The sequence below is a fragment of the Microtus oregoni genome, unplaced genomic scaffold (genome assembly GCF_018167655.1).
Source record: "Microtus oregoni isolate MIOR12 unplaced genomic scaffold, Mior012 000062F_ref0000492, whole genome shotgun sequence".
NCBI classification, from domain to species: domain Eukaryota; kingdom Metazoa; phylum Chordata; class Mammalia; order Rodentia; family Cricetidae; genus Microtus; species Microtus oregoni.
In genome coordinates, this window is record NW_024543872.1 from 3,091,363 (window position 1) to 3,118,159 (window position 26,797).

General features: G+C 52.0%; 1 protein-coding gene across 3 annotated transcripts; it reads right to left on the reverse strand.

Annotated features, from left to right (window-relative positions):
* Nucleotides 1–1,750: 1,750 nt before the first annotated feature.
* On the reverse strand, nt 1,751–26,797 carry Crhr2 (corticotropin releasing hormone receptor 2). Of its 3 annotated transcripts, none has more exons than XM_041640085.1 (12): nt 26,524–26,797; nt 26,257–26,382; nt 15,501–15,586; nt 13,806–13,912; nt 13,410–13,527; nt 11,217–11,370; nt 10,719–10,779; nt 9,602–9,674; nt 4,279–4,364; nt 3,948–4,083; nt 3,480–3,521; nt 1,751–2,499 (listed from the first exon to the last, which is right to left on the reverse strand). In XM_041640085.1, exons 1-12 carry the CDS (start codon nt 26,624–26,626, stop codon nt 2,359–2,361), a joined length of 1,233 nt encoding a protein of 410 aa, XP_041496019.1. In that variant the 5' UTR covers nt 26,627–26,797; the 3' UTR covers nt 1,751–2,358. The 3 variants fall into 3 exon arrangements, with proteins under 3 accessions (XP_041496019.1, XP_041496018.1, XP_041496020.1); XM_041640084.1 differs by having other exon boundaries at nt 13,806–13,915; XM_041640086.1 differs by lacking the exons at nt 13,806–13,912; nt 26,257–26,382; nt 26,524–26,797 and having other exon boundaries at nt 15,501–15,583.

A 26,797-nucleotide genomic window follows, 5' to 3' on the forward strand; every position in this document is an offset into this window, starting at 1 on the left:
GGGGAGGAAGGAAACTAATGCTGAATTCTGACTCATTCTTGCTGCAAGATGCATCCAAGGATTTCTGAACAATCACATTTCTATTCTTTTGTTTAAGGTGTGGCTTCAGTATACTTTCCATTTTAGGTTTAACAATTACTCATAAAAACTGTCTATAAATGTCCATATCTAGGGCTAGCAAGATGGGTCAGCAGGTTAACGCCCCAAAGCCAGATAACCTGAATTTAAATCCCGAGGACCCACATGGTAGAAAGAGAAAACTGACTCCCCCAAATTTTCCTCTGACAAACAATGGAACACATGCACTCCCCACAAGGAAATAAGTATAAAAGAAAACCTTTCAATATCTAATGTGGCTTTAATAAATTGTTTATGTTTAAAAATAGACTTAAGTATGTCTCTATAATCCTAGCACTCAGAATGCTGAGGCAGAATTGTAAATTCAAGGTGAGCCTGAATTACTCAGCAAGTTTGAGTCCAGCCTGAGCTAAATAGTGAGGCCTTGTCCAACAAATCCAGCAAAATAAAAAGCTGTGATAGCCCAATCTAGAGAACTCTAAAAAAATCCCAAGAGTCAGGCAGAGAAGTTCTATAAGGGCCAAAAAGTGTCTCTGAAAATAGAATCTTCTAGGGATAGTGGGATGAAGGCAGGGGCTGGGGAAAAGGGGGCAACAGAAGCCACCTGCTAACAAAGGGTTTTCTTTTTCTTTCTTTTTTTTTTCTTTTTGGGTTTTTTTGAGACAGGGTTTCTCTGTAGCTTTGGAACCTGTCCTGGAACTAGCTCTCGTAGACCAGGCCAGCCTTGAACTCATGGAGATCTGCCAGCTTCTGCCTCCCAAGTGCTGGGATTAAAGGCGTGTGCCACCAATGCCCGGCTTGACAAAGTGCTTGAAGACAGGTAACAGCACTATCTACGTGTGTTTTGGTGTGCTTTAAGGTGCTGTGACAGTTTTCTTCTAAAATTCAGATATTTACCAAAATGTCAGAAATCACATTTTCCATGCTTTAAATGTATTCAATGCCAAACTAAATATGTATAAAAGTGAATAATTTTTCAAAGTTTATTTTTGTGGGGTACTTAGACAAGGGGCTCTTTTCAAGCCTATAATCTGTTGGCTTCTCCCTCCTCTTCTGCTGCGGGGGTGAGGGGGGCAGAGGAATAGAGGTGGAGCCTGAAGCCAAGCTCTGTTTCCTCTTGTTTGTGGCCCCTGAGGGGTCTTGCCTCCCCTCCCTCCCAGTTCCAGAATCTCAGTCCCTGACACAAGCGGTGTCTGCATTGGGGATGGGGCAGATGTCATCCACGGGGATAATAAAAGGTCCGGCCCTTTGAACCCGAAGACTCCAAACCCCCCCCACACACACACCAGAGGAAGGCCTGCTTGAGTCCAGGACATCACCTCTAAGGAGAGGGACATGGCTCTGGCCTGTAGACATTCTGCCTTCATCATTGGCCCACTTCATCTCTCCAGTGTCCAGCTGCTCGACTTGAAGTTTGCCACCCCCACAGGTACCTGGCTGATGTCGCAAAGAGCGATTTCTGCAGCAGAGGCTGAAGCAGTCTGAGGAGAGATGCTCGGATTTGGGTGAGCCTCCTCACCGACTCCCTCTGGCTCTGGTGTTCTCCTCTTCTGTCCAGCATTGTGTGTCTGACTGGCCCGAGAGTGTGGCTTTCCGTCTGTCTCATCTCCTGATCCCCAGACTGAGCCCAGGCTGAACGGGGGGGGGGGGGGGGGGGGGGGGCGGGCGGGGGTGTTTCCCAGGAAGGACAGCAGACTGAGCACTCTCCTAGAGACACAGGGGCAGGAGGACTGGGAAAAGAGCGGAGCGGCAGCTTGGTGAAGGGTTGCTTCTGAGGAGGGAGGCTTCTCTGCTAGACAGTCTCTGCCATGAAGCCAGATAAGTTAATTCTTGCCTCCCCCACCTCCAGAGGGCACCCTCAAGGGAGGGCACCATAAGTGTGGAACCAGAAGCAGAGCCAACTGTAGGTGCTGAGGGTGGTCCAAGTAACTGGGTGACTTGGCCAGCCCTTGCCTGCTCCGCACCTCGGTTTTTTTCCTATATAAATGGTGCTTCAGTGAGGATTCGCAGGAGAGGCCAGGTGTGCAAAGATGTGGTGAAGTGAGGGGGCCCGCCATGTTCCTCTGCTCCCTCTTGCTTGTAGACGTGTGGCTGCCCCGGGCCCTAGTCCTTTGGAGCCCCCTTCCATAGCTTTCCTTTCCTTCCAGACTGGAGAGTTGATCTCTCCTCTCCTTCTCCTGCACCCCAAGGGCCAGTGGAGCAAGGAGGACCCAGGGGAAGGCTGTAGAGGATGGGGAAGCTGCCTCAGTGGTGCAGTGACGACAGAGAGACGACAGAGGGTCACACGGCAGCTGTTTGCTTGATGCTGTGGAAGCTGATCCTGGTGGGGGATGTGGGGATGGACATGGCCCGGGCCACAGGCACTCGGAGGGAGTGATGGTCCTGCCAGCGGTGCCATCTCTTCCTCAGGGCTGAGCGCACCTGCAGGGAGGGAGAGGCTCAGTCACCTGCTGGGCCAAGCCTCTGCCAGTCCCCCAGCTCCACCTCAAGAACCATTAAAGGAGTCTGGGATGGCCCTCGGCCTGCCACCTCACTCCAAGAGGCTGATGAGGTCCCAAACTGCGGTCCTCCCCTGAACACCGTTGCCTGCCCTGCAGTTTCTGAGGGAGCCATTCTCCCTCTCCTGGAGAGGCCGGCCTGCTTAAGGTTCCAGTTTCCTGTGGCTACCCCTGCCACCATGACTTAGGCCTCTCTAGATTTGTAAATCAGCTCCTCAGCTCAGCTCAGCCCCTGCTGGACCCGGCATCAGGCCCAGCTTCCTCCTCATCAGGAAGGGCCTCTCCTTGTCCCCTCTGCAGACCAGCCTTCCCTACCATTGTCTGAGGGGAGGCTCCTGGCTCGTTCTCTACACCCCACTCCCTTCTGTTTGTATGGTAATGGCAAACATCAGCTTCTTTCTGTGTGTGTGTTTCCAGTGAGCACTATGGTGTATGTGTGGAGGTCAGTTTTCATTCAGGAGTTGATTCTCTCTTCCACCATGTGTGTTTCCGGGGTTGAACTTGGGTGGTTGGGTTTGGCATCCAAATGCCTTTATTCACTGAGCCATTTCACCAATTCTGCTGAGTTGGTAAAGAACTTCTTGAATGACATTTTTCTTTATTTCTGGAACCTTCCATCTGTCATCCCCTCTGTGTGGCTTTTACAGGCCCTGCTATCTGGGCATTTTGCTCCCTGGCTCAGAGAGCATGCACAGGGTGCTGACATGTTACTTCTGGCTTGTGTAGTGAGCTACACTGATTCCACAGATTTGCCCAAAGCTGAATGCTTTCTCAGCTCCCCTACCGCCTGGAGCTGAGCAGAGCCGGCAATGGAGCTCGTCTGAAAGGCAAGCTTGACCAGATCAGGCATGAGTACAGTGTAAAGGCTGAGCCCCTAGACTACAAGGGAGGCCCGTCTCCTACCTCTCCATTGAAGAAGCAATAGAAGACAGACACAAAGAAACCCTAGAAAGGAAGGAAAGTTGTCAGATATCGGCTGGGGAGTCATTCCCGCTGGAGGTGTGGGAGAACACAGAATGGCTGGAGGCACACCTCCCAGGACTTAGGGCTCGGGGCTGGGTGGGACCTCGGAAGTTCTGGGCCCAGACAAGGGATGCAGTTACAATAAGGTATGTAACTACGTGGCTGTGGTTTCCAGCCTGGCCTTGGCATCCCAAGCTCATCCTAGGTATTCTCAGAAGTGTTAACAAAACTGAACGCTGGGATGAGAAGGTGGGTGGCATGACCAGGGCAACCTTGTCAGCATCTGGGGCCCAGTGGGGTTCCAAGTGTGCCAGCACTTGGGTTCCGGTGCTCATGTAACTGATCCTAGTGCGCAGGCCCATGGTGAGCATCCGGAGCTGGGAAGTGTCCTGTCGCTGGGGTACCTACCTGGAAAGACTGCAGGAACGAGTTGAAATAGATGAACACAATCTGTGACAGGTCGTCCTCCCCAGGGTTGACAAAGAAGAGCATGTAGGTGATGCCCAGCAGGGGGAGGAGGACCAGGGTGGCCTTCACTGCCTTCCTGCATGGGAAGCAAGAGGGCAACGGCAAACTTGAGTTCACCCACTGTAGGCAGCACTCACTCAGGTGGGGAAAGGGGCTGCCCTGCTTGGCTTCTGGGAGCTGGAGCAAACTCTGGGGTGAGGACTTCCAGGGCTCTAATGAGAGAACCTTCTTGCCTCTTTGCTGCCTGTCAGGGCTCTAGGCATTCCCATACCTGTACTGGATTGTCTCGGATGTGGTTGATGCTCGTAATTTTGTCATCAGGATCCTGACGATGTTGAAGAGGAATATAAAATTGATCTGGAAGAAAGCAGAGAGGGACAAAGGGAGGTCTGTGGGGGTGACTCAGAAGCAAACCTCCTCCCCGAATCCCTGACATCTGCCCCCGACACATGCCCCAGCACCAAGCACCTGCTGAGACTGCCCAACTTCTGCTCTTCCCTAGCCTGGGCAGGAGGCATCCATTGACCCCAGGTCCTAATCTCCACCAGTGGCCCAGGCAGTTTGTAAAAGCGGTGCGTGGGAGAAGTGACCACTCCTCTGGGGTCCCTTCTGAGAGCCTCAATTCTTGCCCTCCTCTGAGACTACACAGAACCACACCCCAGATCTAGGATCCATCTGTCTTCTCTTGGTCACAGGGTTCCTACTTATTGATGGAAGATCTCAGAGGCCCTCAAACTGTCACCAGCTCTAGGTTGGTCAAAGGTCCTTTCTGCTCAGCTCTGGGCGGGGAGAGGCACACAGTCCAGGTGGAGTGGTTAATCTCTACCCTGGCTTCTAGGCGCTCCTAAGCCTTCAGACACCCACAGGCGCGGAAGATGAATGGGCTCTGGGAAGGGACTAATTTATCTTCATTACTGCTTTCCCTTAACATCAAAGACACGCCCACCTCTCACTGCCGCGGGCCTGCTGGCTCCTGACTCAGCTTCGTGCTGCGTGGGTCTCTGTGGATCCCCAGGGTCTCTTGGTCTCTGAGGGACTCTTAAGGGTCAGTGAATTGGTCAGCTGGTCCCCGAGCTGTGTTATCACTCTGTGTGGGTCGCCCTATATGTGTGTCCCCCATGTGCTTGTCTCAGAGTGGATCTTGTGCGACCATGCGTGTGTGTCTATCTGGGAACACCGTGTGCCTGCATTTCTCTTCATGTACTGCCAAGCACAAGCAAACAGGAATGGGACTGTGTACAAGCCTGCTGGGACTCCTTCCTCAGAAAATGTTCACAGGCTGGGAGGCATGTAATTAGCCTAGGGATGTCTGCTGGCCCGTAGGTGGAGATACACACATGCCCCCCACTCCAGTCTCTGTCTAGAAAAATCCATTGCTTCTACTAATGGAGGCAGCCCTTCTCATCCTCCTATATGATAGATTCCAGGCAGGGTGTGAGGGGCATGGTCAGCCTTGCTGCCCCTGTCTCCCAAGCTGTAGAGGGACAGGAGGATTCGAACTCTCGCCTCCCTGTGGCCTCACCACTCTCTCCCATGTATACAGTATACAGTCTAGTGAACCCACAGCTGAGGAGGAAGCCTTCCAGGAGGCTGTGCACGGCCTGCTGCCTGCTTTCTCTAAAGGCTCACCTATCCTGAAATAACACAAACTCCTTGGTCTTTTTCCAGTTCTTTCTGACTTCTCTGAGAGCAGAGACTATTGGAATAAAAAGATACTCAAATTTCTATATCATTTTCTTGCATTAAATATTTAGTTCACTAATTAGTTCATTCAATTATCTACCCAATGTTTCATCTCTCCATTAATTTACCAAGCATTCATCCATTTATCCATCCACTCTCCCACAAAATACTTCATTCAATTGTCCGCCTATTGTTTTTGCCCATCCACCCAACCACCCATCCATCTATTCATCCACCCACCCACCCATCCATCCATCTACCCATCCATCTATCCATCCATCCATCCACTCATCCATCCATCCATCCATCCATCCATCCATCCACCAACCCATCCATCTATTCATCCACCCACCCACCCATCCATCTACCCATCCATCCATCCATCCATCCACCTACTCACCCACGTACCCAGAGGTCACCGAGCACCCCTTGACTACAGGGCCTTGTTCTCTGTGGTGAGCAGGCAGGAAAGGTGGCCGATATGGAGCATCTAGGAGACCTGGCCTTCTCCTTTGACTAACAAGCTACCCCCACCTGGACTTCTGCCCCCAGGAAGCTACCCTTTTCTTCCCAGTTTATTTCCCAGGCTCCTCCTTTATGGTGTCTACATCAGACACCTTCCTTCCTCTCTAGGGAGCCTGCTGACCACTCCAGCCCACACAGACCTCTTCAGGTCTCCACCTTAGACGCTACCCTGCATGCCAAAGCAAAACATACCATCTCCTCCATGAGCTATCATACCCAGACACGGTCCAACCTGGATCTTAGTATGTATTTAACCATTCTTGCACTCAACCAATCATCTTGCCATGCCAGCCTCTGTGCTGGGTACCAGTGAAAGGTATGTGGACAGGCAGACACAGCGCCTGCTCCCAGATAGCTACGGCCTAGTTGCAGATGGGGAGGGACTGCATTTTTCCTACAGACTCACTAGAAAGGTCTGGAGAAACGGCAAGACAGTAAGCTGAGAACCAATGACAGCATTAGCTGTGAAAATGGGAGTTTTCAGGCAGAGTCCAGGCCAGGAGAGAGGGGTCTTGGGTGGAGGAGCCAGCCCCTGATGGTGGCCAATGTAATGCTGCTTGTGGGAGTCAAGACAGGCTCCAGGAGGAAGAAGCACCTGAAAGCCCATGCAGGAAAATCCATCTCCTCCAACAACTCCCTTGCAGCCTGGAATGTTCTTAAGGTGGACCACATGGCTGGAGTTTCAGGGGCTGGAGCAGCACAGGTGAGGCTAGCTCTTGAAGAAGCTTCCCCTGAGCAGTCTCATCTTTCCACACCCCTCGCATTGGTGGCTCAGCGCCATGGACACTTGCATTCCATCTCCTTCTCCCCAGGAGGCTCAGCGGAGGGGGTGGGTGCTAGGCCTTGAGGGGCTTGAGCCTGGAAGGTGGTGGTCGCTATCAAAGTAGCCACCATGCAAGAAGATCTTGACTCTCACAGAGCATCTCTGTCTCTACACTCTTGTGACAGGACGGGCCGCGGGAGGCCTACGCATGCCTAGAGCCCAACAATGAAGACCTAGTGTTCACACCGTTCCAAGCGTAGTCACAAACACTACACAGCTATTCCACAAGCTCCAGCCTCTTTTACAGGCAGGCCCCACCACCAGCCAGGCTTTATGGATACCCAGGGTGCAATAGAACGATTTGTCAAGCCATAGATTGCAGCCCTGGCTTCAGAAACCCCTTTCCCCTAGCCCCTCCACACGCTTCTGCTACAGGGAAATGTGGGCAGAAAGAAACTGGCTTTTCTCTCACGCTCAGCAGCTCAGATGCCCTCCCCATTGGAGGTCTGTCCTAGGGAGGTTTTGAGTACTCTGGGACCTGCTGAGAAAGAGTCCAGAGAGCCAACATGTATCTGAGTCCCCTAGACATATGCTGCACCCATGCGTTATAGTGGGAGAGCTTGGGGCCAAGAGGGCAGAGCTCCCTCAGGATCACACCACAGACTCAGGGGCTACAGCCACTACTTATCCCACAGTGCACATGGCACAGCCCTGCCTAACACTCTAATTCAAGGCAGAGAAAGTACAAAGCCAGATCACTGCCCTGCACCCCCAGAGCTCCCAAGCCTGCTGGAGGGGAAGTACTTCTTAGTACGGCATGCTGCTTGCTCACGGAGCCACGTTGTTGCCAGATCCTCACTGAGAGGGAGGCAGGGGTTGACGTGGCAGGTAGGGGAGAACACAAGATAACAGAACAGGTGACTTGGTTCATCTCTCTGTGGTCTTCAGATTTGCCTTTTGCCGTCTTTAAGCTGGCCGCCTTAGACCTAGGGGACATCTCTACTCTGCCCTAGCCTGGTTCTGAGCAGGCCTCTTCAGGCTTTTTGCATTTGCCTCAACATTTTGACTCTCACCCATCTTGTAACTCCCTGCACCACACCTACGTCAGGACCACACCTCTATTCTCTCCATGGGTCTACACAGCCCAGGAACCCCTCGAGATAGATTCAGTTAGCAGCTACAGCCCCTGGGAGACTGATCCTCACTAGATGCATCACTACATGCACGGAGCTGATTAGCACAGGGAGGAAGTTCTGATAGCACAGGTCCCCTGCCAGCAGCTGTGCACACCCGACTTGACACTCAGGACCTGTAGAAGGGCTCAACTCAGATCCTGGAAGCCTGTATATATGCTAGTATATAACTAACTGGCTCCAAAGGAAAGGTGTACACAGCAGGAGACGTGGGCAGACTTGGGCAGTAGGGAACCGGACTCCAAACTCCCCCTCCTTCCTTCTTTATGGTTCCCCTCACTACCTGAACAGCAGCGTTAGGCAGGAGCTCATTCCCAAGCTTTTGGTTCCCGTCCAGGCCAGCCTCCTTGGCTGGGTCCCAGGTTTCTCAAAAGCCCCATCCCTTTACACGAGCTCCTGGCAGCTGGCTGGGAGGTTTTTGTTCACACTGAGGGGTGAGTGAGTCACTGCAGCTGCCAGTCCAAGGACAATCCTTCCCTCACAGCTGACAAAGACCAGCCTCTGCCTCTTCAGTGAGTGCTGCCCTGAAGGTGGGTGGAAGACCTTTCCAGTCAGCTTCGGCTGATGTCCATCAAGGACACTCCAAAGATGGGGTCCAATGACTCCAACCGTCACAGGAAGGAGAGAGTCAGGAAAAGGAAGAGATAAATGGTACTTGTCGCCATGGTAGACAAAGGTAGGCCCCGCTAGGCACTTGCTGTGTGCAAGAGGAGGGCATCCTCTGAGTTTGCCAGAAGGCGCCATGACCCTTTAAGAGAGCTGGTATACACAGAAGCCTGAAATAAATCTTACGTAAATGCCAATTTCTTATGGGGCTTTTTTTGTATATATATATATTTAATGTATGATATATAATGGACTCTTTTTTTCCCCCTAGAATGCAGCCCCTACTTAAACTCTATCTTAATTAAAGCTTGTTGTGGATTAAAGATGTGGTGGCAATTATATCCTAGATGCGAATACGCTTGGCAAAGGGCGGGGAGCTGGCCTAGGAACAATCGCTCATTATGCTGTATTCTGGAACCTGCTGCCAGCCCGAGGGCGGGGGGCGGGGCCCTAGAGGGTGTTCCTGGGGGGCCGAGGAACTCGGCTCTATGCTGAACCCACCTTTCCCTAGTACCAGCTGCTTGCCTACCTTCCCGTTTCGGCATTGTACCTAGCACGGAGCTTACAACCCGGAAAGGCACTAGTACTGACCAGTCGGACCATTTCCCCACCCAGAGAAAATGCCAAAGGAAGTCTGGAGCCATGTGCAGGTGGCCCCCTAGAGAACCCCTAGAGGATCAGTGGGATGGAAGCTGGGTGCTTTGTGCAGGGCACGGGAGCAGTATAGGGTGCTGCCCAGGCCAGGTCTTTGTCTGTGTCTCTGCCTGGGTGGATTTCCTGCTATGCTCCTAGTGCCCCAACCCTTTAATCCCCCGAGGACGTACCAAGAGCACGAGGATGATGGGGCCCTGGTAGATGTAGTCCACCAAGTCACCAGGTTCCTTGCCAAACCAGCACCTGCAAAGACAGGGCAGCTGAGGTGACCTGCTGGGCGATGCCCAGAGGGTCGTTCTCAATTCAGAGCTAGGCCCCTCTAGAGGGACCCTTCCTGAGCCCAACCTCCAGGGAAGTTCTTGGTAGATGCTGCCCTTGCAAGGCCCTTCCCCGTCTTTTGTTGTATCTGGTGGGACTGCGGCTGACCTTCGGGGGGGGGGACAGCCTCATGATTTGCCTGTGGCCTCCTCTGCCGTCCCTTACTCTGCTGCAGGCTGTGGGGACCCAGGATGGGGAATGCAGCAGGTATAGGAAGCAAGGAAGAGCTGAGCTCTCCTTCACTGGTCTAGGACCGAGTTGTCCTGTCCCACCTGTTGTTTATAGAACACAAATGGCAGACACTCTTGGCACAAAGCTGCAGGTGTCCAAGTGGGGTCTTCTCTAGTCCTGGGCTTCTTACTCTCAGTGAAAGCAACCTACTGCCTGGTCAGGCTTGCTGACTGCTGGAAATGCTTTGGGACCCAGAAGAAAGGCTAGGCTAAGTTCCTGACTCTGTCAGCAAGTGCCAACCTTCAGAGGTCACCCAGTGTATGGCAGTCTCAGACAGCCATCTCAGAGCACCCCAAATTTCTGTTCTGTTTGACAGCTCCTCTGAGTGAAAGCTTGTCACCTACCAAGACAGCCCCCCACTTTCTGAGCAGTGTTTGTCTTTATGAGCCTTTCCTAGTGCTAGGGTCCTTAAATGGGATCCTAGTCTCGTTCCACACCCTAAATGCTACTTGCTCCCTCTTGCCCTGTGATCTCATGGGGAGCTACTGTCGTAAGGGCTGTGGTCTGGTGTCTCAGCCTCGGATGGAAGGAAGGCTGAACTGAATTCCACAGAACCACTGTGGAAGCCTGGTGTATGCGGACTCACAGGGGAGGACCTATTTTTTTCTGCCCGAGGACCACGAAGGAGAGGTCTGCTCAGGTAAGGGTTGCGATTCCACCTCTCCCAGCGCTGGACCAGAGCCAAGGCTGACTGAATTATCTTAAACTGAAACCCCCATGCTGGCCTGTCCCACTTACTGTTCATTCTCATAGTAGAGTTTGCCGAGTGCCCAGGCGATGATGATTGGGCAGGGGATGCCTGAAAGGAGAGACATGGGCTGCACAGGGTGGACAGACGCATAAAGATCCTCTTGTATCAAGGCAGGAGATCACAAGGGGCTTGGGGGTATGTGTTTAGTCTTCTAACTACAGGCCACCTGTGACACTATGGTGCCTGTCTCAGCTCCTGCCCCAAACCTCAGCCATTCTTCCCAAGCAGAGGAAGGCTTTCTGGAATGCCCTCTGGAGGGTTTGGGGGCAGAATGGAGAAAGCAGATGCATCCTAAGGGGGAGCAGGGGTGTGGCGGGCAGAGCTGTATGGGGCATGGGTCAGGATGGCATAGGGTAATGACAGGAGCTGCGGGAGTAGCAAGGCAGCTGGTTCGAGTCCTCGGTCTCAAGACAAAGGCGGGGGGGGGGGAGTTTTATCAGCTGTGCCCCTTTCCCCAGAAGGTCCTCCTGCCCGGGAACCCTCACACCATCCAATGAAGAGGAAGAGCCACTTGCGCAGGTGCTCCGTGGAGTACGTCAGGACGATGGCAGTGTGCAGGTAGCAGCCCTCCACAAACATCCAGAAGAAGTTGGTGACCACGAAGTAGTTAAAGATGGTGGTGATACAGCGGCACCAGACCTGCGTGTGGGGCGGGGTGGTGAGAGCTGCTGGGACAGAAGAGCAGGTCCCACAGAGAGGCAAGGGACCTCCCACTTTGGGGCTCACAGGCAGGGTTCCAAATAATACCAACTCTCAGTGGGGTAGCTCAGCCTCCCACCCTCATTTCTGGGCAGCTCTTCTCCCCCCACCCCCGCCTCTTCAGTCTCTTTTTGCTTATGTGCTATAGGGGACAGAACCCAGGTCTCCCTCCTGCTTGGCAAGCATTCTGAGCTACAGTCCTACCCTTTTAAGACATTTGGAAAGACTTGTATTTTCTATCAGTACTTCACGAAATTGTCCAGGCTGGCCGTGAACTCACTATGTGACCCAGACAGGCCTTGAACTTGTAAAACTCTTTCTCAGTTTCCCAAGTAGCTGAGATTACAGGCTGACATCACCATGCCTGATGTCTCTTTTCAGTCTAGAAAGGGAGACTGGTTGGCTTCCTGCAAACAGAGCTGGGTCAGAAGAGCCCTGTTCTCATTATTCAGATCACTTTGGCTACACAGCTAGTCAAATTGGGTCCAATTAGGGATAGACTTTGAACTTTCCCTTAAAAAGAATGAAAACAAGCTGAGCAGTGGTGGTGCACACCTTTAATCCTGGTACTTGGGAGGCAGCGGCAGGTGGATCTCTGAGTTTGTGGCCAGCCTGGTCTACAGAGTGAGTTATAGGACCACCAGGGACACACAGAGAAATCCTGTCTCAAAGAATCAAATAAACAAACAAAACCAAGAAATGAAAAGAATGTGCGGGAAACAAGTCCTCAGAACAAGAGTAGTGGGGGCCCTGGCCACTGAGGTATTAGGCTGGCTCACGGGGGCGGGGGTAGTGCAAGGTCTTGCTGGTTTTGAGGCCTATACAAAGCTGGTACTTCTCTGAGGCTCGAGGCAACCACTTTGCCAGTGGTGAGGAGAAAGGCACTGAGACACGAGTGGGAGCTGTGGTCAGGGCTGCCACTGTGTGGCCTCTCAGCAGGGCAGCGTCCTTCCCTGTTCCTCTGAATGAGGAGATGCCCCTGAGAGCCTATTTCACGGATGTAGGGAGGATGGGCACTGGCCCAGACTCACACAGTAGACCCCTCTGGGCCAGGGTCCCAGCCATGCGTTTTCATCCCTGTGGCTTCCTTTATCACAGGACTCTCTTATGGGCAACGTGAGCGAGTGAAGAACGTGGGTGCAGCAGCTGACTGGGTGAGGAGAGCCCTGGCAGCCTACTTCCTCCCTGCGTGGCCAGCCACCTGACTCCTGGGTACCGCTCCTAGGCTGAGCTGCCTGCTGACCCACGGCTCTATCCTATAACTCCAGAACTAATCCTGGGTTCATGGAGCTGCTGGCTCCTTTGTTCTCGAGAGTGTTAGTGGGTGGGAGGCTATGAACCTTAAACAGTAAAGCGTCCCTTTTTTGCAGGTGAAGTGCGGTCTCATTAGTTCCAGCCAGCATTGGGCCGGGAACATAACATACCTGACACCTCATGGCACTGGCCTGGCTCTGAGGGCCCTGAGGCAGACTTCAGGCCAGGCAGAGTTCAGGATCAAACGTGTGTGTGTGTGTGTGTGTGTGTGTGTGTGTGTACATGCGTGCATGCGTATTTTCAGGATCAGACCAGCCAAAAAAATGTACTGAGATATGCCAAAGACTGGGGTTGGCCTTCTTTCAGTCTACAGTTGTACAGTGCCTTGGACACTATGAAGTGACAGTTGACACAAATCCTAATTGGGACCACGGTGTGGAGGTACCATACCAATGTGCAACCTTCACCTTTTTGGGCTTTGATTTCCATGTCTGTGGAAGGGGAATCAATCTCTCCAGCCCTATGTTAGAAGTTAGTAGCATCTCCTTTTCCTCTAAGGTACCTGGCCATGCAAGATGGATAAGGGCAGCGGGTAGGGGCAGGGAAGCGGAGATGGTTTTAGCTGGGAGCAAGTCCCAAGGCCTGGCCCACGGTGGGTCACTACATGAGACAGACTATCAGGCAGCAAGACAGGCACCCCCAAGTCTGCGGCTCCCGGCAGTGACCTCATTGCCTTCGTGAACTTCGTGGTCAATCAGCTGCAGCAGGAACCACGTGACGTTCCTCAGGATGAAGGTGGTGATGAGGTTCCAGTGGATCACATTCCGCAGGCAGCGAATGCTCCTGTGGAGGCCCAGGTCAGGGTCAGCCAGTCTGGCTGGGGCTTGGGCTGGGGGTCAGCAGGGTAAGGACCCCCTGTGAAAGACTTGGGATGAGGTGGGTCTGCACCAGAGCCCAAGTCCCCCCTGGTGGTCACAGCTGTGCCTGTTCTCCACCCTTCAGGCGGCTCCAGCACCTGGCTTAGCCCATCTCTGTCCATTCTTCCCGGGCCCCAGAATGGAGGAGACAGTGAGGTACTGGAGGGCTGGCTCACGGAGCAGGGGTGCAGGAGATGGACTCACCGCAGGAACAGGAAGAGCAGGAAAGCGGCCACTAGGGCCACCACGGAAAAACAGTGGCCTAGGTAGTTGACAATGAGGGCGATTCGGTAATGCAGGTCATACTTCCTCTGCTGGACAGACAGACAGAAACATGACTATGTGGGAGTAGGGCTGGTGCTCCAGTCATTGCTGTCCTGACCTTGCGACAACAGAGGCCCTAAGTACCTCCTCCAATCCCGGCTTCTCGCTCTTCCCCTTGTTGGCCTGGTGGTTCTGATATTATAAATGGCCGAAGCCCGGAGGTGCAGACCTGTAACCCAGTTACTCGGGAGGTTGAGTTAAGAGGACCTACCTGGTCCTCAATGACTCAAAATACAATAGAGGCTGGAGCTGAGGATCAACGGTAGAGAGCTTATCCTGGGCTCAGTCCTCAGCCACACACACCCACATCCACAGAAGCCGTGGTCAGGCCTCCCAACATGAATTTTTAAGAGCACATTTGGACATGGTCTTTGATAAGGTTTCTTTGTGTAACAGTTCTGGCTATCCTGGAACTCTTTTGTAGACCATGTTGGCCTCGAACTCACAGAGATCTGCCTGCCTCTGCCCCCCAAGCACTGGGATTAAAGGCATGCACCACCACTTCCCAGGGGGCACAGTTTATTCTGAGATGCCCTAGAGCTGTAGATACAGACTAACATTTGAGGCTCTACAGTGCCACATCTGGCTGCTCAGACCCCAGCTGGCTGAGCAACCGAGGGTGAGATGGCCCTTACTATACTACGTCATATACTACCTTCCCTCCTACCTTAGAAGCAGTGACCTACGGGAGGCCCAGAGAGGTAGGTTGGGTTTGCTCCCTGAGCCAAGCAATGACGATATGCATTGCAGGACACTTCAGAATAACACTTAGCTGGAATATAAGTCAGTCTAGCTTATATCACCACCCGAGGGGCTGTAAGGACATAGAGGAAGGACGGAGGGCTGCCGAGAGAGAGAGCTTCTTTCTATCCAGGTTGTATGGCTTTCCTCCTGCTCCCGTGAGTCCTCTGTGGAACACCTGTGTACTACTTCTCAGAAGAGGCGAATGTTCCAGCCTCTGCACTTGAACTTTATCTGGGAAAGAGCTCAGACCAACTGGGGACTTCCTTGGAGGAGTGATGGGGGGGGGGGGGCGGGTGGATGGGCCTGGGACATACCATTTTGGGTCAGAAGTGAAGCACAGCTTGCTGAAGGTGGAACTCAGAGTTAGGGTGTTTGCCTAGCACAGGTAATTCCCTGGGTTGGGTCACAGTACTACACCTGATGGTAAGGGAGGTGAGATCGCTGGCAGCACTGAATCCATTTCTATAGCAAGAGTCAGTGCTGGGTGGCAAGGGCCAGGCAGGCCCAGCTCCCTGCCAGATGGTCCCGTTTTTCCATGGAATAGTAGAAGCTAAATTCCAGGCGGGGAAAGTGAGGTTCGGTGGAAGAGGAAAGGGCGCGCTCACAGAACCCACCAGCTGCAGTGGGCACCAACTACATGGCTGTACCCTTTCCAAGTTTCATGCCACCAGCTCCAGCTCTCTCGGAGGGGGATTCTGTGGAGGACAGGACATGCAGAAAAGAGGGTCTGGGCAACACAAAGCCTGGTCCTATTGGCCACAAGATCCTTGTGTTCACCCTGAGTCCTAACACCCTATGCGAACCTGGGTGGGGGAAAGCAGGGTCACTCACCTTGTCGTCCAAAATGGGTTCACAGTGTGAGTAGTTGATCCTTGAGGCCCACGTCCCATTCTCCAAGCATTCTCGGTAGGCATTGCCTAGAGAAGATGCCAACCACTGAGACTCAGGTCACGCTTCCTCCTCAAAAGCCCTCCCTGCCTCCCTGGTACCTGCAGGATAAGGTCCACATTCTTTAGTTCCCCTGGACCTGAAAACACAATGCATATCTGAAAGCTTACATGAGTCATTTATGTGAAAATTACATAAAGGGCTTTATCTTACACAGTAGCTGCAAGGCATGCTAAAACCCACTTCAGGCATACTCTTTGACCAGCTCTTTGTGCACCTCCTTTCATTTTCTTCCTCTGCTACAAAACTGAACCCAATTGTGAGTCCTGGGTTGTGGCTGAAGATTGGCTGCTTTTAGCACAACAGACAATTTCCGTCCCAGCTTCCATCATTTCCCATGTGCACCCCATACCCTTCTCCAGTAGCAGCTTCTGCATTCCAACAATACTGCCACTTACACGGCATGTGTTTGCCTGCCCAGGCACTCGCCTAAACTGAGTCTAATGGACAAGATACATTTGCCACACAGTCTTTGTTCTGATCCTTTTTCTACAGGGGAGGAAACTGAGGCATAGGAAGAGGCAAGAATACCAAGATTGCAAGGTCTGGCTCTGGGTTTTGTGTTCTTGACCTCTAGGTCACCAGGTTGTGGTAACACAGAAGTTTGGCAATGCGAGGCTGTGCTCTTGCCCTGGAACTTCAACCACTTTGCAGGTCACTGTGTGCTGTCTATGTTCAGGGAGCCAGTATTCACATTGAGACTGAATGTGGTATCCAACGGTACACTTTGGAGCAGCAGTGTCCAGGAAACAGAAGCTTGGGCTTCATCAGGCATAAAGCATGAAGGTCGAAAATGCTCAGAGACAAGGTTCAATGGAACTCTGACCCGTGAAGTCTCGATCTGAAGCAGCTCTCTCCATAGCCCACCTCTACACTTTCCAGGCAGGAGGGGGCCTCCTCCCTGAGATCCCTCAAAGCCCTTCCCCAGCCTCTTCTCTGCAGCACACTGTTAGCAGGGAGCTCAGCTCCCCTTTGATTGCAATTCCGAACAATCCATTGTTTGGGGCTGATTTGTTCCAGGGCACTGCTTACGGGCTAATGGGCAGCTGTTCGTGGGTTTTCTTTTTTGGCTCATGTTAGATATACAATATAAAGCTAATTAAAATAAATAGCTCAGAGCACAGAGTCATGGGGCTGCAGGGGAAACTTTAGATTGTTTGTGGATGCATTGAGTTCTGAAAAAAAAATATTAAGTTACTTAGAAACTCACTTCCCCTGAACTGACAGTGAGCTCAGAGAGATGGGATTATTAAGGAGCATTGCCAAAGAGCAGAAAACAATGGAGGGGGGAGAGTCTATTAGCTTAATTATTCTTTAATCTGGTGCTCCAAGCCAATATAGATTTTTCAAATTTAGGGTTTAAAAAAGTTTGCCTCTGGTCTGTCAGGATCCTGCGTCAGCCTGTGGCGCCTCACAATGATTGTAACCCTCAACGAGAGGTCCCAACACCTCTCCAGTGCTCAGTCCCCATCAGAAAGAGATCAGTGGTTACCAGCCGAGGACCCGGGTTCAGTTTCCTAGCACCCATCTGGTGGCACACAGTCACCCCTAAGTCCAATTCCAGGAAATCCAATACTTGGCTCTGACCCCTTTCGGCACTAAGCACACACAGGGTGTATAGACATACAAGCAGGCAGAACACTCATACATATCAAATGTAGAAAGACCCGGACTTCCAAAGTCATGCACTCCTTTATTCAGTGATATCCCTTACCTGGCATGTTGTGGGGACACCTCTGTCACTGTTGGTAAGAAAGGTGGTACTGACCATTGATTACATGACATGCCTGCTTAAAAACCATCAATAAGTCTCTCTTTATCACTCTAAAGAATGAAGTTCAACTTTCTTGGCATGATATTAAGATTCTCTCTACCCCTGGACCCCACGTCTGCCTAGCACTCATACACAGCTGACATTTGCTTTAGCAGGCCTAGAGCATGCTCAGATCGATGCTGCCCTAGACCCCGAGACACTTCTGCATGTGCTCTGTTCTTTAACCAACTCCCGCCTGTCCTCAAACTGGCCCAGTGCCAGCTCCTCCACAGGGCCTGTCTAATGCTCTATATCTGAATCCATCATTCCGCTTCCTCTAAGTACCTCTTCTAGAGAGTCTCACTTCTTGGAACACAGCACGTCAGCTTTTATTGCCCTCGGACTCCATTAACACATACATTTTTGTGTTATCGAATACACACACACACACACACACACACACACACGCACGTGCACAGGAGTGCTTGGATCCAGTTTCACCAAGGAAAATTTAGTTTGACCACAGCCATCACGTCTTCCATTCCACTCTGTTCTAATGTATCCATCTACTTGCTTCATATACAAATGCCAGTCATGACCCACCAAATCAATTTCACAGTGCACTATTGTCACACAATTCGTAGTTTGAAAAACAAAGGATCTATTTTAGAGCATTCGCCATGATTCAATGTGGGCTCTGTCTCTTTGAACCTATTCCTTCCCTTTGCTACTAAGCATAAGCTCCCTGATGACAGACAAGTAGGCAGGGTTCGTATTGGGGCTACTGTGTGCCTCTGGAACAAGACTTGGAGTGCATGTGGACAGCACTGAACTGACTTAGATTTGCTAAGGCTTGAAAATTGTTATCTGAGATGCGGCATGTGAGAGTGTAAAGGGTTCCCTCCGGGGCCCACTGCTGTCTGGGGATGAGTTTCTGGCTATCAACACTGGGTGCCAGAGGACTGGAAGACAGATGTGCTTGCTCTTTGAGGGAGCTGTCTGCTCCAGCTAATGAGGGCACCAAGCCCTCAGGCACAACCTTGGACAGGAGAGTGGAGGAGCCCTGCTCCCTCCTCCCCCGAAACCACAGGAGGATGGACACATGCAGTCTGAGGGCAGATGACCAAGCCAGAACTGTGGGGCTGGATGCAGTGAGGTGGGTACCGGTTGCCATGGTAACACAGGTGCACCTGCTGAGGATCGATGTCAATGGTGTGTGGTGTGGCCTTCTAGGGGCATTAGGATACGGATGCTACAGGTGGGGAATCCCCAGAGTGTCATTGAACTGTTGAAACTTAGACTCTGGATGCTACAGGCAAGGATTCCCAGGGTGGCACAAGACAAAGCAACAGGCTCTCCCTATTTCAGGTGGCAATGGTTGGCTGATAATTCCTTGGTCAAAGGTTCACCCAAAGTCGTTCAGAAGCCTGACTGGGGGATGGGAGCCTATCATTTATCTCTAATTTTGTTTTTGGTGGCTAGGTGACCATAGCCAAGTCTTCTCCCTTTTGTCTCAGCTTCCCCTCTCAGAAAAAGTTATCCCCATTGATACCCCCCCCCACTCCAAATCATTGACATCTTAGGTAGGTTGTTTATCTACTTGGTGCGCCTTTCCATTTTGTTAAATGACAACCATGAAGCCATTCTGACAGTCCCAAGATTCCATAATCCAAATATTCCCTACAATACCACCTCTATTTCTCATATCCTCACTGATAGATGGGGACTTTGTAAAACAGACTGCAGTGAACCATTTTGGGAAATAATTAAAGAGGCAGGTTGAACATAGGAGAAAGAGTGAATGAGGATGTGTTTCAAGGAGAGATGTTGTCATTGGCTATTTGGAAAGGAGAGCAGGTGATGGCAACAGGGAGGTAGGGACTAGAAGAAGTCTTATTTACAGAAGGCAGAACTCAGGCTTAGCCCATTCAGCACCACGGACAGCAAAACCAAGGCGCCAAGTGGATCACCAGCGCTGTAGGTGTGAAGACCTTGGAGAGCTCCTGATCACGTAGATCAGTGTCAGCCTGGTTCCCACAGCAGCTTCTATAGTTGCTGCTGCCCCAAGGGTCCAGCTATTCACCTCTGCCTGGGACATACTGGGCAAGGACTGTTCTTTTGCTAATTCCTGTTTTAAAGGGCCCTTTGCTCCAACCCTGCCCACAGGCTGCCTGGAGTGAGATACTTCATCTCCAGGCTGAGATTCCTTAAAGCAAGGCCTATATTTCCCTCTCATCTGGCCCCTTCTTGAATGCGGAACAGAACTGAACACATAGGGATGGGCCAAGACTGACGTTGTTGCCTCGGATACTGGGAAAGTAAAAGAGTGAGGCTCGTAAAAGCCAAGAGAAGGATTGGCAAACCCTACCACACTGAGCAACCCTTGCAAAGGAGACAACTAAGTATCTCACATATCCAATGACAGGCCAACCCCACTGCCGAAACTTCAACCACCAAAGTCCAAGCCCCTGTCCTGCGGAGCATCAATCTCAAAAGGCAAACACCATGGGCAGCATCCTTTATTTGCCAGATAGTCTTCGTTGCTCTGGGGGGAGGGGGCGTATTAGAAACTGAGTCAGTGGGCAATTCCTTGAGAATGTAAGAGGGGAAGGAAACTTATCCCTCATCTTGTTTATTGAGATCCAAAAAGGGAAAGGAAGTGACATATCTGTGGTCACCCACAAGTGTGGGCCTTCCCTGGGGGAACACATCCTCCTGAGATGCCATAGAGCCAGTTTTTTGTGCCTAAGTTTCCTGCAGCCAATTGTGCCATCTCTGAGGGCTGCTGGGATTCCTAGTGACCACATTCAAAGAAGGAAATACCTTAGGGACACATAGCCCACTTCAATCTCCCTGTTACCTGATGTCCAAGTGCCACAGATTAAGGCATTTAACTGACTCTCATTTTTCTTGCTTGGTGAGAAACAAGTCTCACCAGCTTCTCCCACCCTAGTCTCCACTGCCTGGCACGAGCAGCAATAATGAACGGAATGACTGACTACCTGCTGAAGAGACCGCTGTGGAGGCATCGACAGAGCTGGGTGGCTGAGACACAGTCACGATGCCAATAGAGGGTTCCCAAGCCTCCCAAATGAGGTGGACCTCCCCAAAGGAGTGGTTCTGTACAGGACAGTTCGGATGGGCTAGATCTAGGATCAGCTTACATATTTTCTTGGTCTTATCATAACCTTTAGGAAATAGGTGACCAGAGATCAGGTGGCTGGTGATGTCTGCACTTTCTCAGTCCCAGTCTGCCTTAAAAAGCTTGTTGGGCTGAAGTGCTAAGGCTGGGAAGCTGCCATTGCCCAAACTGGGTACTGGATGAGAAAGAGCTTCTCGGAGCCATCTGCCTATGACATCTAGGGCCAGAGGATGGCCACCCTATTGTAATGTGTGGATACTGATGTCCAGGTTTTGGCTGTCTACACTGGGCCACAAGCTTCCTAGTTCCACAGAGCTTTTCAACCAATGAGTCCTGCCATTCCTGAGTGGACAGAGTGGGGACAGCAGCCTGTACTTATAGGGGACAATGGGGAAGCTGAGTTATGGACACACTGAGCAATTTAATGGTGATCACACTAGGTCCATGAAGGAGGGCAGAGTAAGTGGGATCCACTTCACTGTGGATATCACTTCTTCCTCACTAGGCTCTGCTTCTCAGTGCTCAGTGCTACTCATTCCAGCCATCCCTAGCAATGCTCAATGGGCCTGTTTCCATGATATTGGCCGGACATGATGACAGCCTGTGAAGAGATTAAAAAAGGAGGTGAGTTGGGGACCTTGAGAAACAGGCTGCTTTAGAACCAAGGACAGGAAGGGAAAGGGGACCCTCCTAAAGCACAGAACTGGAGGTCCAAAGAGCTTGCCAGAGGAAGACAAGCAGTCACTGCGAGAATTAGGCCTGGATTTCAACTCAATGCTCTTGCAAGGTAATGGCTGCTCCAACCCACCCTTCAAAAGCAGAGAAGCCTTCTGAAGGTCGAAAACTGTGCCTCCTTCTGGCAGCCTTGGGTCACCAGATATTCTCAGGTGGGATGGACAGACTGCTTCCTTCCAAGATACAATACAGAGGCCACACCATCTCGGAATAACAACCTCTGTGGTGTGGGATGTCCCCATCATGGCCCCAAACAAGGGTGCTCCTCCTTCCAGGCCCCAGATCACTGCCTACTGCCCCACTCCTCCTGCCCCTCACTGACTGTTCCCTAGAGGCCACAGGGAACTCTAACGCGGACTCGAACACTGTTCCCTCTTCACTTTGACATGTCCCCATGAAGTCAGTGTTTTCTCTTCACACAGATAAGAAAACTAAGAGAATTCAGTATCAACAAAGGCAAGGAAATGAAACCAGCTTCGATGTCCATCAACGGATGACTAGATAATGAAAATGTGGTAAAATTCAATAGAATTTTACTCAGCTGTAAAGAAAGGCTGAAACTATGAAAAATGGATGGATCTGGAAAGCATTATATTAAATGAGGCAACCCAGACTCAGAAAGATAAAAATGTCATATTTGATCCTAATTTTATTGTTAGTGTACGTAAATAAGAGAATATGAGAGTGGGTATAGACTATAAGATGGCATGGGAGATGAGGCGAGGGAGCAGGGGATGTTAAGGAAGGTGTGTGAGCCTGGTAGCAAAGGAAGGACGGATGCAACATGAAATTGGAAAGGAGTTACTGGGGGCAGCAGTGTAATCAGGGAGAAGGAGGAAGATAAACAGCAAAACCTAATTATTTGTGGTCTCAACAAAACAAAACAAACATATGCTGCCAACGAAAACATACTCGGGCAGGAAGATAGCCCAGGGGGTAAAGGAACTCACCCAGACGGCTTGCTAACCTGATTCAAACTCTGGAATCTTCGTAAGGAACTAACTCAGTCACGTTGTCCCCTGACCTCCACACGTATGCTGTGGCGTGTGCCCCGCCTCCCACATCATGTATACAGTCGAACACATAATAATGAAACTGTAAAATCCATAAGGTGAAAAAAGGAAAGAGAACTAAGGAACAAATCAAGAGGCGGCCAGTCACCAAGGAATCCTAGCTCTGCACTGAGGCTGCCTCCCACGTCTCCCCAGGCTCCTTGCATCCCCCTGCCTCCGCAGGTACTGCAGAGGCACCACCTTTCTGATTGTGGAGCATGGCTGGAGGCGGTCAGCAAGGCTCAAGTGACAGAACTCAAGCACTAAGAACAGGCCCTTTGGTGCTGGAGGGTAGGTGTCTTCCCTTAGGAAGGACTCCAGGGCTCCAGCCTTCTGTGGTTGTGAAGAGAGAAGACAGGGAGGGAATGGTGCTGAGGGGAGGGGCAGGACAGCAGCACGGGCCAGGATCCTGGTGGTCTTGGACTACACTGCAGATGGCACATCCTGAAAACCAAGCAGCATCCCTCCAGAATCCTTGGTCCCTCACCACGGGGCTTATGGACAACACTCAGCATCTTTGGGTTTTGCAAAATGAAGAACCTTCAGTGCCGCCACGGTCCTTTGCTTTCCTGCTCACATACCCTCTCTCTACGGGATGCAACACTAGCTCAATTCTTTCAGCTCCAGTGAAACACTTCCTCCAGGAAGCCTTCTTCACTTACTCTCCATCCTCCCATTGGCTCTGGCAGCCTAGGAGCCAATGCTACGTTCCCTGGCAGTGTCTGCTGCCTTACTCACTAGAACAGAAACCCTTGGAAAGCAGGGTGAGCAGGGTGAGGTCTTTTTTTTTTTTTTTTGGTTTTTCAAGACAGGGTTTCTCTGTAGCTTTGGAGCCTGTTCTGGAACTAGCTCTTGTAGACAAAGCTGGCCTTGAACTCACAATGATTCACCTGCTTCTGCCTCCCAAGACGTGCACAACCACCGCCTGGCTGCAGGGGAACTGCTTTCTCAGTCTTACATGGCTTTGGGGAACTGCTTTCTCAGCTCCTCGGGGACTTCTCAGGGGTGGGGGTGGACTGTGAAGGGCAACACAGCCTGATGTAAAGTGGAGATTCAACAATGTGTCGTGGGGCTGCTCCATCCAAGGGTGGGGGAAGGAGGGGAATTCAGAAAGACAGATTTGTCTGTCTCCTGGCCTCCTTCCACACAAGGTAGACCTTGCCTTCCCTTCCTTTGGTCATTGTCGGCTGGGACATCTAGTGATAATCTCTGCATAGGACCAGTCACAGCTTTGGTGTGCTCTTAGATACCTATCCCCAATCATCCCAACAGCTGCCCCGGACCTCACCTCCACTCTGGTGCCCTGCGGCTCTCTTGGGCTGTTGCTATCCCATCAGCTAGTTCTTGGATGCCTCTGCTCAGAGGTTCCCTCAATGCCTCAAAGCCAGCACATCCCCCACTGTGTTCAGCCATTTCTTTTCAGCAATTCCTGGTCCTTGCAATCTCCTCTCCCTCTTGCCCAAGGTCACTGGCCTGGAAACCCTCTTCTGCTCCCAGAGTGCCTTCTCCACCAGAGGGCTGCTACAGTGTTCTAAGTGTCCTCTCCGTGCCTGAGAAGGAGATGACCTCAGCTTAACCCCTCTCTACTCACAATCTTGCCCAGGGCTCCATCCTATACCTGCAATAAAGTCCTTTGCAGCATAGTGCATCTTCAGGTCAACATGCCCCTCTCTGGGGTCTTATAAGCTTTTGTCCTAACACGTTCTGGGATGTTCCATAGCCTCAAAGCACTAAGCACACTCTATCTGTAGGCTTTCTGTTATCTTTTTGGCCAGGTACACCTCCCTCTACTTATCATATATCTACCTGCCAAATCAAACGTGCCTCAAAAGAACAGTTCAGAAGGTTGAGCCCCCAAACTGGAGGCTTGCATCTTCTCAGGTCCTCATTGCAAACTGAGCTGTCACTCCTGGAGATGGTGCTGCCCTGAGGTTGCTGAGGGATCATGGCTCCCTGCCTGGCCTGATCCACAGGAGCTAGCTAGCTGTTCCCCACCTCTGGGCTCTGCAACCAGGGCCTGGAAACAGCTGGGCCTTGGGGGGGCAGGAGTGGGATTGTGGGTAATAGGTCCTCCTGGTGAGCCTGGCACCTGGCAGTGATTAGCACTTAGTGGTTCTGTGGCAGGTCCTCTGTGCTCAGCCCAGTTAACAGACCACAGAGATGTATGCAGACACGGCCATCCCCACAGGGCGTTTCCTATCCTCAAGCAATTCCTCTGAGAAGCTGGGCTTCGGGGAGGGGGAAAGGGTGATCCGGACATGATGAGATTAGGGCGCTCTTCCCTCAGGTTTTTCCCTGAATGGTTCTGTCCCCAGCCCTTTCGGAAGAAGGATCCCACTGAAAAGGCTGACAGAAGGAAGCTGTGGTGCCAGGCTGGCCGGAGGTAGGAGGAACATCAATCAGGTATTTCCATGGCTGTCACATGCCTCTTCCGGCCAGGGTGACTGCACCCTCCCAGCTCCAGGTATCTCTCTAAGCTAACACCCCACCCCCAGCTCAGTGTTCCCCAGGAGCCAAGATGCAGGCAGCACTTTGGTCCAGTGAAGAAAATTGTTCATTAGACACCAAGGTCTAATTGCCGCCATATTTACCAGCCTCAGTGGTATCTTGATCTTTTTTCAGCTTCTCATTTGGTTTGATAGGAGGGTTCTGGTACGTGATGTCCCTGCCCCTCCTTCTTCCCATAATCCCCTGGCTTTTTCCTGAAGCAGGGCAGTTATCACTGTGCATCAACCTATCTATCTACAATTACGAGGGCAGCCTCAACACAGTCCAGTCGCTGTAGCTGGCCCATAGTAGGTGCTCAACATATATTATATCATGCTGCGCTGGGCTCTGGTCTGGAGGAAAGGGTCAGGCACTGCCCTGCGCAGGTGGGCTTCCAGGTGGGTGGAGGGAACAGGGCCAGGGTAAGAGCTGAGGCAGAGCTTTCTCAGGCTTAGTCACCCTTCTGCATTAGGTACCTGATCTCCATTGCCCAACTCCATGGAGGTCACATCCTAAAAACGCGGTTTTGTTTGTTACTCCTGGGAGGGAGCTTGCGATCACTCTTTCATCTTGCATACTTCCTGGGTTGGGATCCTCACTACCTACCCGTGAGATGTGTTTTAACCGTGCTCAGGAGGCATTTCTCAGGTGGTGAGGAGACCTTCCTCGTGGTTCCTCTACCTCCACAGACTTTCCTTTTATTAGAGACATCCACTTGTGTTGACATGTACATTCCTCCCCCCAATTGAGTCCCCCCACCATCACCCCTGCCCCTGGCTTCCCCTTTAGGAGCTTGCCAGCAGGAAGGAAGCTGCAGGCTGTTCTTCCCGGGAGGTGGGGGTGTCATCCTGATTAAAAACCACTGTTATCTGAGGTTGCACAGAAGTAACGCTGCCCAGGGCTCCAGACTCACAAGCCCAGTGAGCGAGTCCCAGAGATTAGGGGACAGATGACACTTCATTCCCTCTGACCTCCCAGAGTCTAGGCTCCCTAACATATGCGCTCACCTCCTTCTGATTTCTCCTCTCCAGTGCTAAGGTCTGGTTACCTTAGTCACAACGTGAGTACAGGATTGGGGCCTTAACATCTATAGGCTGCGTCGCCTTAGAGATGGAGAGCGCTGTATCTATTCATACAATGCTCTCTGTATAGACGAAACCCGAACGGTAGAACTTCAGGCACCTGAACAAATAGTGCAGGGGACACTTGACCCAAAGGAGAAGAAGTATTTCCTACTCTCTTGTTTGGCTCTTTCCAAACGTATAGCACAAAAACTCTGGACAAACCACTGCCTAATCCGGGTTAAAAGCGCCATAGGGTTAGGAACAGAAGGCAAGCCCCCACGTTTGCAGAATCCCCGGGGTAATTGCTACAGCGACACGAAGGCCCTGGGTAGGTGTCCGATTCATGGTCCAGAGCCCTTCTTCACAAACCGCCTTTCTGGGAAGCGGGCAAGCGAGGGGTACTCACGGGTCGTGTTGTATTTGATGCCATTGAAGTACTCGGGACACGGTCTCTCCACTAGGGCTCCGGGCGTGCTCTGGGGCCAGCAGGTTCCAATCTGGTCCAAGGTCGTGTTGCAGTAGGAGTAGGAACCTAGTGACAGGAGGGAGCGCAGCGGGGCTCAGAGGGATGGCCCAGGAGCTACACGGGGTGCCGGGGTGCCGCTCAGACCCGCTCTAGGAAAGCGCCGGAGAGCTAACCCACGTGTGGCTAGTCCGCTCGCCTCCTGCCTACCCTCGGGGTCCGGGGGCAGCCCCCAGCCGTCAAGGAGCAGCTCTTCGGCCAGCGCCAGGCTGCAGTTGGCCTCCAGCAGGCTGTGAAGCAGCGCCGCGTCCATTGCGCCCCGGAGCCGCGCGCGGAGGGAGTGGGAGTGCGCGCCCCGCGTGGCTGCGAGGGAGCGGGCGCGACGGGGAGCGGCCAGAGAGCGCAGCGTCCCGCTCCCCGCCCGCCTACCCCGGACCAGTCGGGCAGCTCCGGGGCGCCGCAAGCGATCACGCCTAGCCGCGGA

Bases quoted from the DNA above. Each gene is read 5' to 3' on its own strand.
- Crhr2 (XM_041640084.1), bottom strand. From the start codon at position 26,626: ATGGACGCGGCGCTGCTTCACAGCCTGCTGGAGGCCAACTGCAGCCTG. The intron at 10,780-11,216 runs GTGAGGGTTCCC...CTCTCCTTTCAG, and splicing joins CTTCCTCTTCATTGGATGGT to GCATCCCCTGCCCAATCATC. The intron at 3,522-3,947 runs GTAGGTACCCCA...CTTCCTTTCTAG, and splicing joins CGTTCCTGCAGTCTTTCCAG to GGTTTCTTTGTGTCTGTCTT.